Source organism: Gopherus flavomarginatus, chromosome 1 (genome assembly GCF_025201925.1).
Source record: "Gopherus flavomarginatus isolate rGopFla2 chromosome 1, rGopFla2.mat.asm, whole genome shotgun sequence".
NCBI lineage: Eukaryota > Metazoa > Chordata > Testudines > Testudinidae > Gopherus > Gopherus flavomarginatus.
Window position 1 is genome coordinate 346,108,160 of NC_066617.1, and position 17,180 is coordinate 346,125,339.

Consider the following 17,180-nt stretch of genomic DNA (forward strand, 5'->3'; position numbering starts at 1 on the left):
TCACCATCCATTAAATCTAACTTTAATCTCTAATAAAATAGAGAAACAATTAGTGGGTTTTCTCCCCCTCTATTAAGGGTAGTGGAAGCATAAACAACAAATCATGCCAGAAAAATTGGATTGGTTTTTGATTAAATTACAAGATTAATGAATGAAGGGAAATTCTGTAGGTATATATCTGAGTTTTATCAAAGATTTGGGGAGGGTCTCACTTTGAAGTTCTTAACAAAGCTAATTAGAATTACAGTTATATTTTATTCACAGGTACTTTTTAGATTTCCATCATGAGAGAAAGATCAGCACTCACATTTTGGAATAACATTTAACAAATCTCAGATGGTTATAAAATAAAAGTTCTATAAAGGACCTGGGTTCTTCTATTGCCTCTAACACTAAGATTCTCCTGAGCAATAAGTAAAAGAATAGAGAGTCCTGTGGCACCTTATAGACTAACAAATGTATGGGAGCATAAGCTTTCGTGAGCAGACGCATGTGTCTGACGAAGTGGGTATTCACCCATGAAAGCTTATGCTCCCATACATTTGTTAGTCTATAAGGTGCTACAGGCCTCTGTTGCTTTTTACAGAGCCAAACTAACATGGCTATCCCTCTGATAAGTAAGAAAATAAAATTCTAAAAATATTTAAAGCTCTTTTAGAAAATTACCATACCTCCTTTTATAGTGGCTAGCATACAGTTGGTGAAACCAGAAACAATATATTGTAAATGTTATGATTAAAAATAGCAACAACAGTACATTCACTTTGAAAGGGAAATTTTAGGCTGAAGAATATAAGAAGATAATTAGACAAATGTATTATTATATTGCACTAGTATAACTTTTAGAAAGTAGTAGTAGCCAAGAATTAAATATACAGGTTCAGAAAACCTAAACCATATAATATCTGTGGCTGCCAATTATTCAAATCTTTACTTCCTGGAATTTTGCTGTTGCACAGGTTCTTCAAATTGGTAAAATCACAATTTTTATCTTTCCATTCATTTTTACTTTGCTATACTAAATAAAGTATGATAGTAAGTAGTTTATTTTTCTTTTAATTAACTACTTTAATTGTCTTTTAATTTTCAATTTAATGTTTATTACATATTTTGGAGTAATTCAGTACTTCACTGGCTAAAATGAATTGAGAACTATAGATACTTATGCAATATGCTTTTTTCTGCGTCTGCATTCACTATTTTCCCCTTAATATGGAGTTTAACTTGATAATTTATTCAGGACATCTGAAATGCTGTTTCTTTTAAAAATCAGGTCACTGAAGAACACCAAAAGCAGACAAGGCATTAAAATGCATTTAATGAAACTTCCAACGAATGAAACTGGCAGGACACAAGGCTGTGCAGCAGGAGTTGTAGTTCTAACTGCTTATTAAGATAATCTCCTGCAGAGCAGTTTACCTCTCATCTTGGTTTGTATATGCCCCCACCGTGTTGTTTTATCAGGCAGTATTAACATAGCCTGTACTATTTTGCAAAGTGAGTAGCAAAAGAATAACACAAACAGAATACAAAACAAGGTTTAAAAAAATCAGTTAAAATATGCTATAGTCAACTTTTTGTATATCTAAACAAACAACACAGAACACTAGTAGGAAATGTCTAGGGTATTATTTCGTATCAAATTCCTACAGTCATCCAGAAAGGGGTAACAATTTGACTCAGATGTACTGAATGGGGTAACTGATATTATCAAATGCAAAAAAGTAAGATAAAAGGTCCTTTATGTGGATCTGTTGGGAAACTATTGATATAATTATGACAATAAATAAACCTGTCCATGCATAACTAGAGTTTAATTCCATAACTGACATTGTGTAACAAAGGAAGTTATGCCTCAAAAATTTCTGAGGCCTTTTGAGCCCTGCCATGGGCACTTCTGGCGATGTAATAATAATAAAACCTGACATCCCAGAGGAGGAGTTGTGTATGTGAAGGGAATGTGTCATGTAACGTCTATACTGAAAACCTATGTCACACACTGCAAAATATGCGTACAGATAATATGTAAGGAGTTATATATCTATACTGAAAATTATGCTCTTAAGGTGATAAACAAGTTTCTTTTAGGCAGGAAATGCTTATCTACCTGTATGCTATATGTAAACTAAGTATCCTATCCTTCACAATGAATACATATTTACAATCTGAGCAAAATGCTAATCAAGTGATTGAAGACTCTCTCCAAGAGATTATTACAGGCAAAAACAAGCAGCAGGGGTTATCCTGTTCACAAGTGAAAACAATGGAACTATTTCCGGGGGTGCAAAGGTACATCTACCTAGGGGACAAGCTGCTAGCTGGCTGTTCTTATGGATGGAAGATCACAACCAGTCTGGCTGTTTAACACTGGGAGAAAAACTTTGGATGAGCTATCCTTTAAGAGACTTGTTAGTTAAGTTTAAATTCTAGAAAATAAGTTATGGTTTTATTTTATACATAACTATTTGTTTCCATTAATTCTACTTGCTTCTTCTAGAATATCTCTTCTTTGATAAATAAACTTTTACTTGTTTTCTCTGTAAACAAATCTAAGTGCTGTGAGTCAAGCAGACATGAAAGTGGTAAGTTGGATGTGTTATTGCACTGGGAGTAGTGTATCTCTGAATTCTGTAAGCATAGGGCTGGTCATTCCAGGGGGAGTGTTGGGAGATTGGAGTGTGCCTATTGCTTGCCTGATGAGGGACAGCCAAGGCTGAGTGGGCTGAGAGGGGAGTGCTTTTGTTGCCTGTGGCTGGTGGAGTCAGGGAACTGAACCCTGGAAGACACAAACAAGGCTTTCTCCCGCTAAGGGCAGCTGCTAGCAAGGTGCCTCACACCCTAGGTACCCTTGGGAAGTGTCACAGCATCCCACCTTCTCTTATACCCAACAGCTGCCTATATTATGCAGCTATCTAACTGCAAAAGGTCTGTGAGCATTTGTCCATCCCTATTGCTATAGAGACACCTACATGCTGTCTCAGGAGTAGGAAAGGACCAGATATCAGCTGGGAATAAGCCATTAAAAAAAATTACTTGCCTTGTACATAGATGAGTGTCTTATGCCTGAACTTAGGCAGAGAGAGGAAGGCCCTCTTGATACCCAGGTATCTTTTGATGGTCAAGACTCACAAATACTTCACTTCTGCTACACAGGGCTTTAACAGCAAATATTTCTTTGCATTGAGTACTCATAAACCTTATTAGGGATGAACCCATTTTCTTGTTAACAAATTGCCCACCATACCTTAAGGAATTGCCTTTCTGGTGGCCGAAGCATGAAGGTGCATATGAATGTTTAGCATATCTTGCAAGTAAATACCTTGCAACACTGGCTACAACAGTGCCACAGAAACACCTGTTCTCACTTTCAGGTGACGTAAATAAGAAGTGGGCAGCATTATCTCTTGTAAATGTAAACAAACTTGTTTTTCTTAGTGACTGGCTGAACAAGAAGTAGGACTGACTGGACTTGTAGGCCCTAAAGTTTTACATTTTTTTACATAGCCACTAGAAATAAAGCAACATAATAATTCTACATTTGTAAGTTGCACTTTCATAAAGAGATTGCACTACAGTACTTGTATGAGGTGAACTGAAAAATACTATTTATTTTGTTTATCTTTATAACAGGGCAAATATTTATAATCAAAATAATATAAAGTGAGCACTGTACACTTTGTATTCTGTGTTGTAAATGAAATCAATATGAAAATGTAGAAAAAATTCCAAAATATTTATAATATTTATAATAGTATTTTTGATGAAGCAAAGCTGAAGAAAGTGATTTCTGGGTTTGACTGGAGCCAGACAGAAAAGCGTGATGAGGACTATAATATCTTTGCTGACAAGCTGAGACATTGCATAAAAGCAGCTGAAATTGAAAAGATGAAGAAAGCAAAGGGAAGAATCTTGAACTAAATGAAAAGCTTGTTAGAGAAGCGGAGAAATATGAAAAGGAGCTTGGATTACAACCTTGAGTACTCCATTCTGTGCAAGCTTATAAGGCAAAAACTGAAGGACGACTTTGAAAACTTCCAGAAAGAAAAGCTCTTTAGAACAGCTGAATCACACAAGAGCCTCAGGACATGCAAGCGGGAATTGGCGCAGTATAGATTGAGTGTAACACGGTGGTTTCCCCAGGAATTGAAATTAGGGGGGGGTATTCGAATTTACAGGGGGAGTGTCAGGACCAAAGAGATAAATAAAAGAGATATAAATAAAGTAAATGTTTTGTTAGGATTATGCAAATTTAACATAAGACTAATACAAGTTACACCAAAGTACATAACAGGTCTAGATTTCTAAAAAAATATACATTTAAAAAAAAAGTATTTAATTTAAATTGACTTTTGAAAAGTAAGCCATCATAGGGTAAGAGGGCAGTCCTCTCATGGATCAGTAACTGGTTAAAAGATGGGAAACAAAGGGTAGGAATAAATTATAGGTGTCAGAATGGAGAGAGATAAATAGTGGTATCCTTGAGGGGTCAGTACTGGGACCAGTACTGTTCAACATATTCATCTGGAAAAATGGGTAAACAGTGAGGTGGCAAAATTTGCACATGATACAGAACTATTCAAGATAGTTAAGTCCCAGGCAGACTGCGAAGAGCTACAAAGGGATCTCACAAAACTGGGTGACTGGGCAACAAAATGGCAAATGAAATTCAATGTTGATAAATGCAAAGTAATGCACATTGGAAAGCAATCTCAACTATACATACAAAATGATGGTATCTGAATTAGCTGTTAACACTCATGAAAGAGATCTTGGAGTCATTGTGGATAGTTCTCTGAGAACATCCACTCAATGTGCGGCAGCAGTCACAAAAGCAAACAATGTTGGGAATCATTAAGAAAGGGATAGATAATAAGACAGAAAATATCATACTGCCTCTATATAAATCCATGGTACGCTCACACCTTGAATAGTGTTTGCAGATCTGGTCACTCATCCTAAAAATATATATATTGGAACTGGAAAAGGTACAGAGATGGGCCACTAAAATGATCAGGAGTATGAAACAGGAGGAGAGTTTAAAATGACTGGGAATTTTCAGCTTAGAAAAGAGATGACTAATGGGGATATGATAGAGGTCTACAAAATCTTGACTGGTGCGAAGAAAGTGAATAAGGAAATTTTATTTAATCCTTCACATAACACAAGAACTAGCAGTCCCTAAAGAAATTAATAGGCAGCAGGTTTTAAAAAAAGCAAAAGGAAGTACTTCTTCACACAATATAAAGTCAACCCCGGGATCTCTTTGCCAGAGGACGCTGTGAAGACCAAAATTATAACAGGATTATAAAAAGAACTAGATAAATTCCTGGAGAATAGGTCCATCTGTGGCTATTAGCCAAGATGGGGACAGATGCAACACCATGCTCTGACTGTCCCTAGCCTGTTTTCCAGAAGCTGGGAATGGGCAACAGGGGATAGTCACTTGATGATTACCTGTTCGGTTCATTCCCTCTGGGACACCTGGCCTTGACCACTGTTGTAAGACAGGGTACTGGGCTATATGGACCATTGGTCTGACCCAGTATGACCATTCTTATGTAAAAATTAATTATATTAATAAAAATGTTTAGTACAGAAACTCCCCAACATAATGACCTCCCAAGATAGCAACAATGTGAGATAACAACCTTGGCAAATAAAGCATTTTAAAAATATTGGCCTACTAGGAAACATATTTATATAACTTTCCATTCCCAGTCACAAATCTAGCATTCTGGAGCAAAGTGACTAAAATATAGTCCAACAAACAAATGTTTATTTAACTTTTCCCTCCCCCGCACCCCACTCACCGGTGTTGTCCTTGGTCAGTGGAGAGTACACTCAGAGTTCAGAGGTGCTTTCATGTGAGTACACCTTCCAGGTGAGGGACAAGAAGGCACCTTGCTCGTTCCTCCAGCTGCTCACTGTTTGCTCTGGCCACGGCTGTTCGTTGTGCCACCGTTCACTCCACCATTCTGTTGCCAATGGCCCTGCGCAGTCACCTTCTGCTGCCACCTGCCACTGTGACCTCTGCGAGTGGGTCTCTTGAGGTTCCACCAGCTCTCAGTCATTTCAGCTGAGCTCTCATTGGGGGAACCTCGCTGCTAGTGCAGTCTGGGCTGTCTCTTCCACAAAAACACTGTCCCCACAACAGGACTAAGCTCTTAGACCTGATTGTCAGTGATTTCAGCTGCAGTGGTCACTTAACAGAATAAAAGACTATCTATGGAGCCTAATCAGCTCTGTCTTTAAACGGTGGAGAGGGACAGATCCCCACCCTCTCTCTTGATGCCTTCAAATCACCACAGGCTAAGTACAGTTCTACTGCCCTTTACTCATACAATAAGAACAACATTTCATCCCCCCTCGCATCCGCCGCCACATTCAAATGGTTTGTAACCCAACCCCAGCCAAAATCTATCACTTGGACAACACAGCTCTGTTTGCTGGATACCTAGGTAGATTAGGTGTGAATGTAAATATAATCTGGCCCCACAGCCCCAGCTCATCACTAGCTGTTAGACTTTGCTTACAAATCATCATTTGATATCATTAGGTTGGCCAACAACATGAATGCACTGACATAAAAAAAAACAACAGCTGTATAAAGAAGCAAGGAAGCTAGTCTATGTTCATACTTTTCAAATCTAGTATACTTTTTCAGATACACATATTTTATCATACACTGTATAAGCTTTTAAGTGTGTATTAATGTTTCAGTTTTAATTCAGATTTCCAAACAGTCACTAAATTGGTATGTAACTAGCTCACAAAACTAGGGGGGGTGTTGGGGAAATTCAGGGGGGGTGTACACCCCCCTGGGGGGGGTCTAGGGAAATCACTGGTGTAACAGCATTGAAGAACAAGGATGGAGAGACAGTAATTGACAGAGCAGGGATGGAGGAGGTCTGCAAGGACTTCTATACAGAACTGTTCAAAGCAAGAATCAACGTCCCTCTCTCAACGCTCCAAGAGTCAAAAGAATGTGTCCGCCCAATAATCGTCAGCAAAGTCCGAAGCGCACTACACCAGGTGAAGAAGGGAAAAGCTCCAGGCAAAGATGGAATAACGTCAGAAATGATTTCTGCAGGATGCGAAAAACATTGGAAGGCCCTTGCTTTAAGATTCAGTCGGTATCTCCAAGAAGGAAAAATAGCATCAAGTTGGAAGGAGTCGAATACCATCTTGCTGTACAAAAAGGAGGATCGCCCTATATGCCTGATCTCTCATATCTTTAAACTCTTTACAAAGGTGATAATGAACCAACTCTCACAGAGTCTGGATGAACAACAACCGAGAGAGCAGGCAGGGTTTAGAAGAAATTTTAGCACGATTGACCATATATTTACCCGTAGCCAGCGAGGTAATACAAACTCCCGCTGTGCATTGCTTTAGTTGACTGTGAAAAGGCCTTCGATAGCGTCAAGTTCAATGCAATATTAAAGGCGCTCACAGAGGAGGGCATTAATATGCAGTACCTCAGTTTGTTGAAGGAAGTGAATACTGGATGTACAACAGACATTACTCTCTTCAAAACTCCGCTCCGCATCCCAATCCAGAAAAGCATAAAGCAAGGAGATACAATTTCACCAAAACTATTTAACACCTACCTTGAAATGGTTATGAACAAGATCAATTGGAAGAGTGGTGTTAATATAAATGGAGAACAATTATCTCATCTCAGATTCGCAGACAACATCGTACTAATTGCTGAAAGCACTAACCAACTGCAAAGCATGCTACGGAGACTCAATAAGAAAAGCAGTCAGGTCAGTCTGAAAATGAACTGCTGCAAAACGAAATACATACGATCAGATGTCTTACGAAAAGCCCGAATAGAGGTAACATGAGAAGAAATTGAAGAAGTGTAACAGTATGTATGTTTGGGCCAAGAAGTTAATATGCGCCAAGACAGGAACGGAGAATTCTCGTGAAGGATTCGGGCAGGATGGTGTGCATTTAATTCCATCAAGAATGCCCTCGAAGGAAAAATTGGCAAGACCACACATACAAATATCAGTCTCCATTACTAATAAACATTTACAGTATATTTCATTTGTAAAAGGCTGTCTTATAGAAAAAAACAAAAATGTATGAAAAATGTTTTATGCAAATTTTGTATCCATATTAATATTTTAGAATAAATACAAAAGTAATTTAGCAACTCTGATACTCCCCAGCCAATGTCTTGCATTATGATTTTAATGAAAGAGGAGTAAAACATTAGTGGATGATATGTAAAGGATCTCAGCAGAGCTTTCTAAATGTTTGAGGGGATGAGGAATTGTATGAAAGGAGAATTTTAGGAAAGGAGAGAATTGTTGTTAACATGACCTTCATTTGACTAATAAGTATGGGTGTTTTGCAGTTGGAGAGCTATAGATTATTTTAATATTTTATATCCAGATCCTGCACAATACTGCAAGCTATTTGGTACAGTAATGTACATTGACATATGAATCATAAAGCATACTAAGAATGTCTTTTTCCAGGGAGTAAGTAGGTGAGCCTATACTCTGATCACTTGGAGGCTAATTAGTGTCCCAGGAGAAGCTGAATGGGAGTAATTATCTAATCAGGGTGATGGGCTGGGTGGGGTAAACATTCAACTGGCCCTAAAGAGGCATAGGAAGGAAGTGCAAGAAGGGGTGGGTGGGAGAAACAGGGCTAGCTGAGCCTGGCAATGTAGTGGTCCCAGACTAGGAAGATCTCTGTTCCTTGCAGATGCTACTCAGTGAGCATAAAACTCAGCAAACACTGTAAATAGGTGGGAGCACGGGGTCTGTGGTGATACTGGTGAAGAGAAATAGAAATAAAGTGTCACTAAGAGCACACCTAGTGGAGTCTGTGCGATTTCTGCACGGGACAAGGATGTAGCTGGGCCCGTTACAAAATGCAATATTTATGACTATCAATACAGTTTTTAATAAAAATACCAAAAACAATACTGATACTAACAGTAAACTAAGATAAGACTAAGACAAGCTTCAGATCTTGCTGTTGTGATTTGAGCCACATGATTGAAGAAAAGGCTACCAATACAAACAGCCCTTTACAGAACACGGAAACAACACGATAGTTTCCATTTGGCAGAGATGAGTCACATACAGACTCAAAAATATTGTATTTTCAGACTATGCTGTTACTTCATCCCGAGAAAAGTTACGGAGAAGTGAAAAGATAGTAAAATAATATGGATATGAGGATTTAATCAATTAATGAACTTTGCAACTTACAGACACTTAACTTCCCCGGTAAGAGTTTATGATTGTGTAGACATTGGACTGTTTGTATAGAGTGAGTAGGATTTTGACTCTCCTAACAAAATCAGCAATGGTTGGGCTGGTAATTGATTGTTTCTTTCTACTTGGTTCTTTGGGTTACAAGTAGCTGTCTGGTGTTAATCTCAGTTTATGCTAAATGCTGCTTTTTGGTGGGGAAAAAGCACCTCATCTATTTAGTCTGTGTGGCTTGCTAGAAGTATACAAACTGTGTAATTCAACTGTTACATTCAACTGTTACTATTTAAAAGACATAAAAAGACTCCTCTTACAAATTATGATAATAGATTCAACAAAGTACATCATTACCTGCACAAAGAATATACTTCCTCATTATGATCCCACATGGCATTATATACTCTGGCCTGAATCCAGCAAAGCATTTAAGCATTTGCTTAACTGTAAATATGTGAGTAGTCTCATTGATGTCAATATAAAAATATAGGCAGAGGAGACCACCTCTTTCCTCAGCAGGCTCCTCCAATGCCCCCAGAGGCATTAGGACCACCATAGTTATCATGCTTCCTTCTAAAACACACGAAGTGCTCCAATATCACAGCATTCCAGAGACTGAAAGCCACAACTTTCCCGTATTTAGAAAAAACTAAACCCACTAAGATTAAAATTCAAGGAATATAAATACAGTTCTTAAACCATCTGATAAGCATAAACCAAGTTTTATAGAGTTTAATTTGTGTGTTTTTCTGCTGAATCCTTAAAAACTGTGCTCTTGTCTGGTCTGTCTGTCATTAAAGATCTTTAGATTGTAAACTCTTTGGGGCAAGGACCATATTTTTGTTCTGTGTTTGTACAGTGCCTAACACAAGGGGGCATAGTCATGACTGGGGCTCCTAGGTGCTATCACAATTTAAACATAGTTGTCTGAATGAGCTCTCCCCTGCCATTAATTGATGAACTGGGGAGAAAGACTTCAGGTGCACACCTTATTTTCAAGGACACACCTACTTTGCCTAGGTGATCAGCAGACCAGCCTGCTCTGCCAAGTGATCAGTTTTGGCTGGTCTGGGTTAAAATTAACTTTAGTCTTGGATGCAGGGGTAATGTAATGTCATTATCCTTATTGTATGAGTAAAGAGCAGTAGAACTATATTTAATATGCCTTAACTGAGAAGGATCACCCTAAATTCACTCGTTAAGTGAGTAGTAGTGATGCCAAATCCAAGTGAAAGAGATGGCTGTGGACAGGAGTTTTTATCTGGTTGTGTGGACTTGTTTAAAGGGTACTAAACCATTTGACCTTCCCTCTCTATTGTTTAGACAGAGCTGATCAGACTCAGTTGTGAGTCTTTGTTTCTTCTATGTGACTGCTAGAGCTGAGATTTCTGATAAGCTGGGGTAGGCCCTGAGCCTTAGACCTCGTGGTGTGGACAGTATTGTGACAAAATATAATGCTTAGGAGGCAGTCCCAGTGAGGTTGCCTACTACCCTGTGAAATCACTAAAAGCTGAAATTACAAATGGACTAGTGGAGTGACAGTGGCGAACAGTGCCAGTGACTGCAATGCTGGCAAGAAGCAATAGAAGGCAATGACTGCAAGTAGTGACAGAGGTGGCAGCAACACCGGTGAGCAGAGTCAGTATCATCACTCTACCAGCCCTCAACGGTGGGCTGGGAGGTTGTCCCACCTGAATTCACCCCTGGAATGCAGCACTTCACTAACCTCAGACAACAAACCATCAGTGGGGTCCAGTGGAGGGAAAAAGGAAATGCTGTGTTTAAGGGTTATTTATCCATTGGACTTTCACATCACAAGGTGGGAAACTGAGGCAAAGAACTGCTGCTCAAGATCCTGTGAGGAGGGTGCTTTAGTTAATTAATTACTTTACTTATTGTTTACTTACTTCTCAGTTGTTGTGGTGGTGCTTTCCCAAGTTAATGCTGTGTATCCCTCCGCTCTTAATAAAGTTTTCTTTTCTTATCCACAGACTCAGTGCTTGCAAGTGGGGAAACATTGCCTCTTAGAGGCACCCGGGGTGGTGTTTAGTTTTCCCAAATTTCTGAATGGAGGCCCAAGACAATTTGGTTTTGTAATGTTAAGAGAAACCCCTAGATATGGAACAGAGCCCTTGGTGCTGTCGATGGCACCCAACAGAAGCGTTACACAAATAATAAGTAATAATAATCCCATGGTACTCTCTAAGAGAAAAGATTTTCCCTTAGTGCATTTTCAACTACGTTCACTGTTGTGCAAAATACTATGTGGTAGCTGCCCTTTGGCTGCCACCCTGTCACCCTAATGACGGCCACATTTTATTTTAATGGTGATTCCTTTATTATAACGGGGCATACTAGCCCTTTAAGAATACGGGGGCCAGAAGACCTAGTGTCAGGTGTTGGAATGGAAAATGGGCCCAGAAAATGATAGTAGAACAGAGGAAGTGGTCCTGCAGAACTAGGAGTTGCATGAGGTGGGAAAAACCCTTGAACACAGTTCCTTTAAGGGCCTAGGATCAAGAGCTCTGTATGATGAACAGGTCTCTCCTCTCTTCCAGCCAGGGCCAGTGCAACCATTTAGGCGACCTAGGCAGTCGCCTAGGGCACTGGCATTTGGGGGGCGCTATTTTCTTCAGCAGCGAGCGCGGCGGCCGGATCTTTGGCTGCCCCAGTTGCCGCCGGCATTTAGGCGGAGGGAGCTGGAGCAGGGGAGCGCAGGGAGGGCTGCCTGCAGCAAGTAAGGGCAGGGCCAGCACGCAGGGGAACTCCCCGCCCCAGCTCACCCCTGCCCCGCCTCCTCCCCGAGTGCACCCTGGCTGCTTTACTGCTACTGCCTCCCAGGCTTGCAGCACCTAAGCTGATTAGTGCCGCAAGCCTGGGAGGTGGGAGAAGTGAAGCAGCCACGGTGTGCTCGGGGAGGAGGCGGGGCAGGGGTGAGCTGCTTCACTTCTCCCACCACCCAGGCTTGCAGCGCCAATCAGCTTAGGTGCCGCAAGCCTGGGAGGCAGGAGAAGTGAAGCACCGATAGCGTGCTTGGGGTGCTCGTGCGCGGAGCAGAGGTGAGCTGGGGTGGGGCGAGTGCCTCCGGGCAGAGGGTGGGGAGCTGCCGTAAGGGGGATGCCTCAAGACAGGGGGGAGCTGCTGCGGAGGGGGCACCTCAGGGTGGAGGGGGACTTTCAAGGGGGGACTCTCAGGGCGGGGGCATGGAGGGGGAGGGCGCAAGGTGGAAGTTTCACCTAGGGCGCAAAACATCCTTGCACCAGCCCTGCTTCCAGCCAATCAAGAGGAGCTCTCTGGAGGAGGGCAATATATAGATTGCATTTTGTCTCAGATGAAGGGAGACACTGATGCAGAGGGAAGCCAGGGCCAAAACAGTGAGCTCCAGCCAGACAGGATTATTGGCTTTGGGTGGAACAGAGGAAGAGCTTTGGGTGTGGCTCAAGAACCAGAGCTAAGTATGTACTGTTAAATTACGGTTATGGACATTATGTGTGGGACTCATTGTGATTAAGGACTGTGAGGATTGTGTGAACTTTATTTGATATTAAATCAGGCCCAGAAAGGGGTGCTGTAAGCCACAACTAAGACCGTGAGTAGTACTTAAACAGGCTGGCAAGAGGGGGTTAATAGGGAGAGGGTTCTTGTAAAGCAATCCCTGGCCATAAGGGGGTGAAAGGTAAATGTCCACTCCACCACTACATGTATATTTTTGTTTTTTTGTTAGGAAAACAGTTTGGGATGAAAGGTGTTGGCCCAAAGTAGCCTGAACTTGATGATGATCAGGGTAGTCTGAAAAGCTCATCTTTTCACAGGAATTCAAAATTAGGAGAGGAGATGTCAGAGGGGGGAATTGTTGAAGGGAGATTTAAGCTTTTGAATTCCTTGATTTGCTGGTGGTGGGCCATACTGAATGGTACTGCTGTACTTTAGATATGTTTCAGTATTTTGATAGATAGATATACATTTCAGTTATGTTCTGGTGCCCATAAAAAATAGATATTTGCTCTTTTTTAGTGTGTATATAAATCTGAATAAGTAAATGAAACCATAATTTCCCTTCATATTTGAATAACATAAGATGCACAGGTTAGTGTCAGAGATTCAAATGTATCCCCTGGAGTCATAAAAATGTGTTCCTGAGTAACTTATCTCTGTGACTGCAGAGTGAAGACAAAGCTGAAAAACTGCCAATTTTTATCGCTCAGAACAAACAAAAATATTTCTATTAGGATATTATCAAGGAAGATTGAAGTACCACACAAATTATGGTTGTGTATATTTTGATAATAAAATTCATATAAATGTATATGAAAATTAGATATAGTCCTAAATTGTCTTGAAAATTGCCTCTGTTCTCTTCAGTTAGGCACCTTAGCACACACTGGAGTTCCTGCACCATAAGCAGTGAACAAACAAAACTGAGATTTTTTTGTATAAGAGCAGATCTCAACCCTAAAATTATAATTATAGTCCTGATTTATTGCTAAATTTATTATACCAGATTTCTGATGTTATATTGTAATATTGCCTGCAACTCAGAAACCAAGGTTTATATCCATTGGGTACAATTCTGCAATATTAAACACTTGCAGATTCCCACTGGCTTCCATGGGTCTCCAATATCAGGTGCCAATGTACTTTATCTTCAAAATTTTTACTATTTGAGAAGAAACAGCAGAAAAATAATCTATAAATAATAAACAGATGTTTTAATAATTTAAATTCTGGCCAAATTGTGCAGCCTTACTTGCTTACTAATTGAACTAAATGTCTATTGAGGTAGTGGGAGTTTTAAATGAACAAAAACGGAGTAAGGACTTCAGGATTTGACTCTTTCAAAAGTCTTATAAAACACTTATGGAAAAATTAATGTATCTTTGCAACTTAAATTTTACCTCTCTTCCTTTTCTTGCATTTCTAATTGGTTTTGCTTAGTTTGCTTTGTTTCTCCATATCTATCCAGAGCAGCCAATATTGATGTTTCCGAATCACTCTGCAATTTACCAAGATTATTCCGTAACCTTTCATTCTCACACTCAAGTTCATGAATGGAAGCTGTGTAACTCTCATGTTCTGTGCTAGATAAATCTATAGTCTGTGGAAGAAAATAAAATCATCATTAAATCATCATTTTTTCACTGTAACTAGAATTAATATTTTTAAAATGAAACACAAGGCAACACTGTTTGCTAAATACTTAGTTACCATATGTAATCACACAGCATTCATAGTAAATGACACACCAGTAGAAGTGCCTCTAGAAAAAAAGAACTACATAAATGGGAATAATAGCCTTTGAAACACAATGAAATTAAATTAGAATTTTTCCACAAACAATGCATTCAAGGCAGCAGAGTGGTAAAATTGTTCGGTTATTTGAATTACTCTCCTTGAAAAACTAAGTCATGAAAGTAATCCTTAGCTGCCAAAGCTTGCAGTTGATTTAACTATATTTCTTCCTCAAGTAATATTTCCACTAAAGAATAATAAGAAAAAATACACAAAGGCATTATCAAACTATTTGTTTAAACACTATATATAGTAGCAATACATTGGTGTCAAAGGCAAAATATCCAGAAAGACATGTCAGACTACTGATAAAAAACCTGGAGAAATCTTCTTAGACATTTGTTTATAAATAAACAGGCTTCCCTGGAGTTCAAAAAGATGCAATAGAAAAAAAAATGGTAACTGAGTTTAGAGATTGAAATCCAATTCCAACACTACCCTCAGAGGTGACTTTGCAAGACTCTCATCATAAAAGCTACTGTAAAATGATTTAGTTTGCAGGTCCAAAAGTTAATTGATTCAACCAAAATTACAACTAGTACAAAAAAGAAGGTCTTGTTAGATTTTTGGGGTTAGAAGAATTGGAAAGGTGCAAAAGGGCTTACGAGTTAAAGGCTAAAATCCTCAAAATGCTGAGCATCTTCTTCAAAGTTCTGAGCATCTTCAACCCCCATTAACTTCCACAGACAATGAGGAAGCTCTGAATTCTACTGGAGGTGCTTAGTACATCAAAGAATTGGGCTCTTATATAACCCCAATGAAAATCCATGAAGAAAATACTTCAAAATAAGCAGCTTTTTTGGGTCATAATTTTAGTAATTAAAGTTGCAAATAATGTTTTTTTTTCTACTAATGAATAAATTCATCTGGTTCTTAAAGGGGAAAATGGTCTATAGATTTCACTGAAAATGTTTAAAATAAATGTGTCAATGGAAACAATATAGGCACCTACAGATTTATATTTATAATGGTTGGGAAGCTTCTCTATTAACCTGAAATAGAATGCCTTAGAATTTTTGGAAATGTTATAGATATGACATAATGGAGATGTACTTTATGCAAGATGGATCTTGTAAGACAGAAGTCGGCAACCTTTCAGATGTGCTGTGCCGAGTCTTCATTTATTCACTCTAATTTAAGGTTTCGCGTGCCAGTAATATATTTTAACGTTTTAGAGGGTTTCTTTCTATAAGTCTATAATATACAAGTAAACTATTGTTGTATGTAAAGTAAATAAGGTTTTTAAAATATTTAAGAAGCTTCATTTAAAATTAAATTAAAATGCAGAGCCCCCCAGACCGGTGGCCAGAACCTGGGCAGTGTGCCACTGAAAATCAGTTTGCGTGCCATAGGTTGCCTACCCCTGTTGTAAGATATCATTGGAAAGGTTATAATTTACTGAATGTGATTATCCAATTTGTATGCATGTATCATTTCTGTATGTAAAGTTAGGAACATGGAACTACGTAACAATTACAACTGGGTGTATATTGGGAAGATACCCGCCAGATGACAGTTCATCAAATTTGATGAGCCATCAGGAAGGAACAACAAAATCATGAAGATACTAATCCCTCTCTCTCCTGGGAGCTGTTCGGGAGGTAACTGTGACACTACTAGGTCAGTCGGTCTTGTTACCTGATCCTAAATATTACTAGGGACTTCTTGTAACTTTCCACTGGAAGGGAAGGGGAGTCAAGTTTGGGAAACAAAGGATTCCTGCCTTATGTAAATCCTATTTAAGAGTGGGGAGGAAGGCAAACGGGACTCCTCTCCGTGGTCTGTCTGTCCAAGAAGAAAGACTGCTAAAGCCACCTGAAGGGGAGGCAGGGGGAGAGTCCAGTCTGAGACAGGGGTCCAGTCTGAAAGGAAATATAACTGGATCCCTGAACCACAGAATCTTTGCAACCTGCCTAAAATAATATTTAGGGTAAGAAATTACATTTTGTAACCTGTTTCTTAAGTATATTGAGCTTAACTTGCGTACTTTGGTTTATTTGCTCAGTAATCTGCTTTGTTCTGTCTGTTATCTCATATATTCACTTAAAATTCACCTTTTGTAGTTAATATACTTATTTCTTTTTTATAACATAACCCCGTGTGCTGGAGGAAGCTTACTAGCTTGGCTCAGCAAGACAGGTACAAAGGGTACCCAGGTTGCATAACAGGCAGGCTCAATGGTATCTCAGCACAACAGGGGAAACCAAAAAGGGGCAAACTGTCACAATATTTATGAAAGATTGTGATTTGAAGATGTTCTTTGTAGCAGAGTGATTACCTGCTCCTGCCCTGCGGGGCTTGAAACAGCCCAGGAGAGGGCTGTGGCTGGGGCAAGAAGCCTGGGCTGATTGGGAAAAGTAGGCTCTGCTGTGGCCATGCCCCAATCAGGCCCAGCTGGCCCCTATAAAAGGCTGTGAGCCAGGGGCCTAGGCAATCTTCCTCTGCCTGTAGAGGGAGAAGGGCCTGGCTGCAGGGAGTTAGACACAGGGTACCTGAGTGGAGCAGGGCTGGGGAAAAGCAGAGGAGCTGGGGAGCTCCTGCCTGGAAAGCCCAGGCTGCCGCCGAGCATAAGGCCAAGAGGTACTGGGGCAACCCAGGGGTAGGCAAAGGCAGCAGGTCCAAACCCCTTTGCCTATGATGAGTGGCTGATACTGC

General features: G+C 39.8%; 1 protein-coding gene across 5 annotated transcripts in view; it reads right to left on the bottom strand.

Moving 5' to 3' along the window:
• The window catches only part of DEUP1 (deuterosome assembly protein 1), an 84,273-nt gene that overhangs the window by 19,459 nt on the left and 47,634 nt on the right, over nucleotides 1-17,180 (bottom strand). For 4 of the 5 annotated variants that reach the window (XM_050941231.1, XM_050941220.1, XM_050941240.1 and 1 more), the window contains one exon: nucleotides 14,132-14,331. In XM_050941231.1, coding sequence (XP_050797188.1) covers nucleotides 14,132-14,331 — 200 coding nt within the window. Of the gene's footprint in view, nucleotides 1-13,562; nucleotides 13,627-14,131; nucleotides 14,332-17,180 lie in introns of those variants that run through there. The other variant, XM_050941259.1, reaches the window with a different exon arrangement.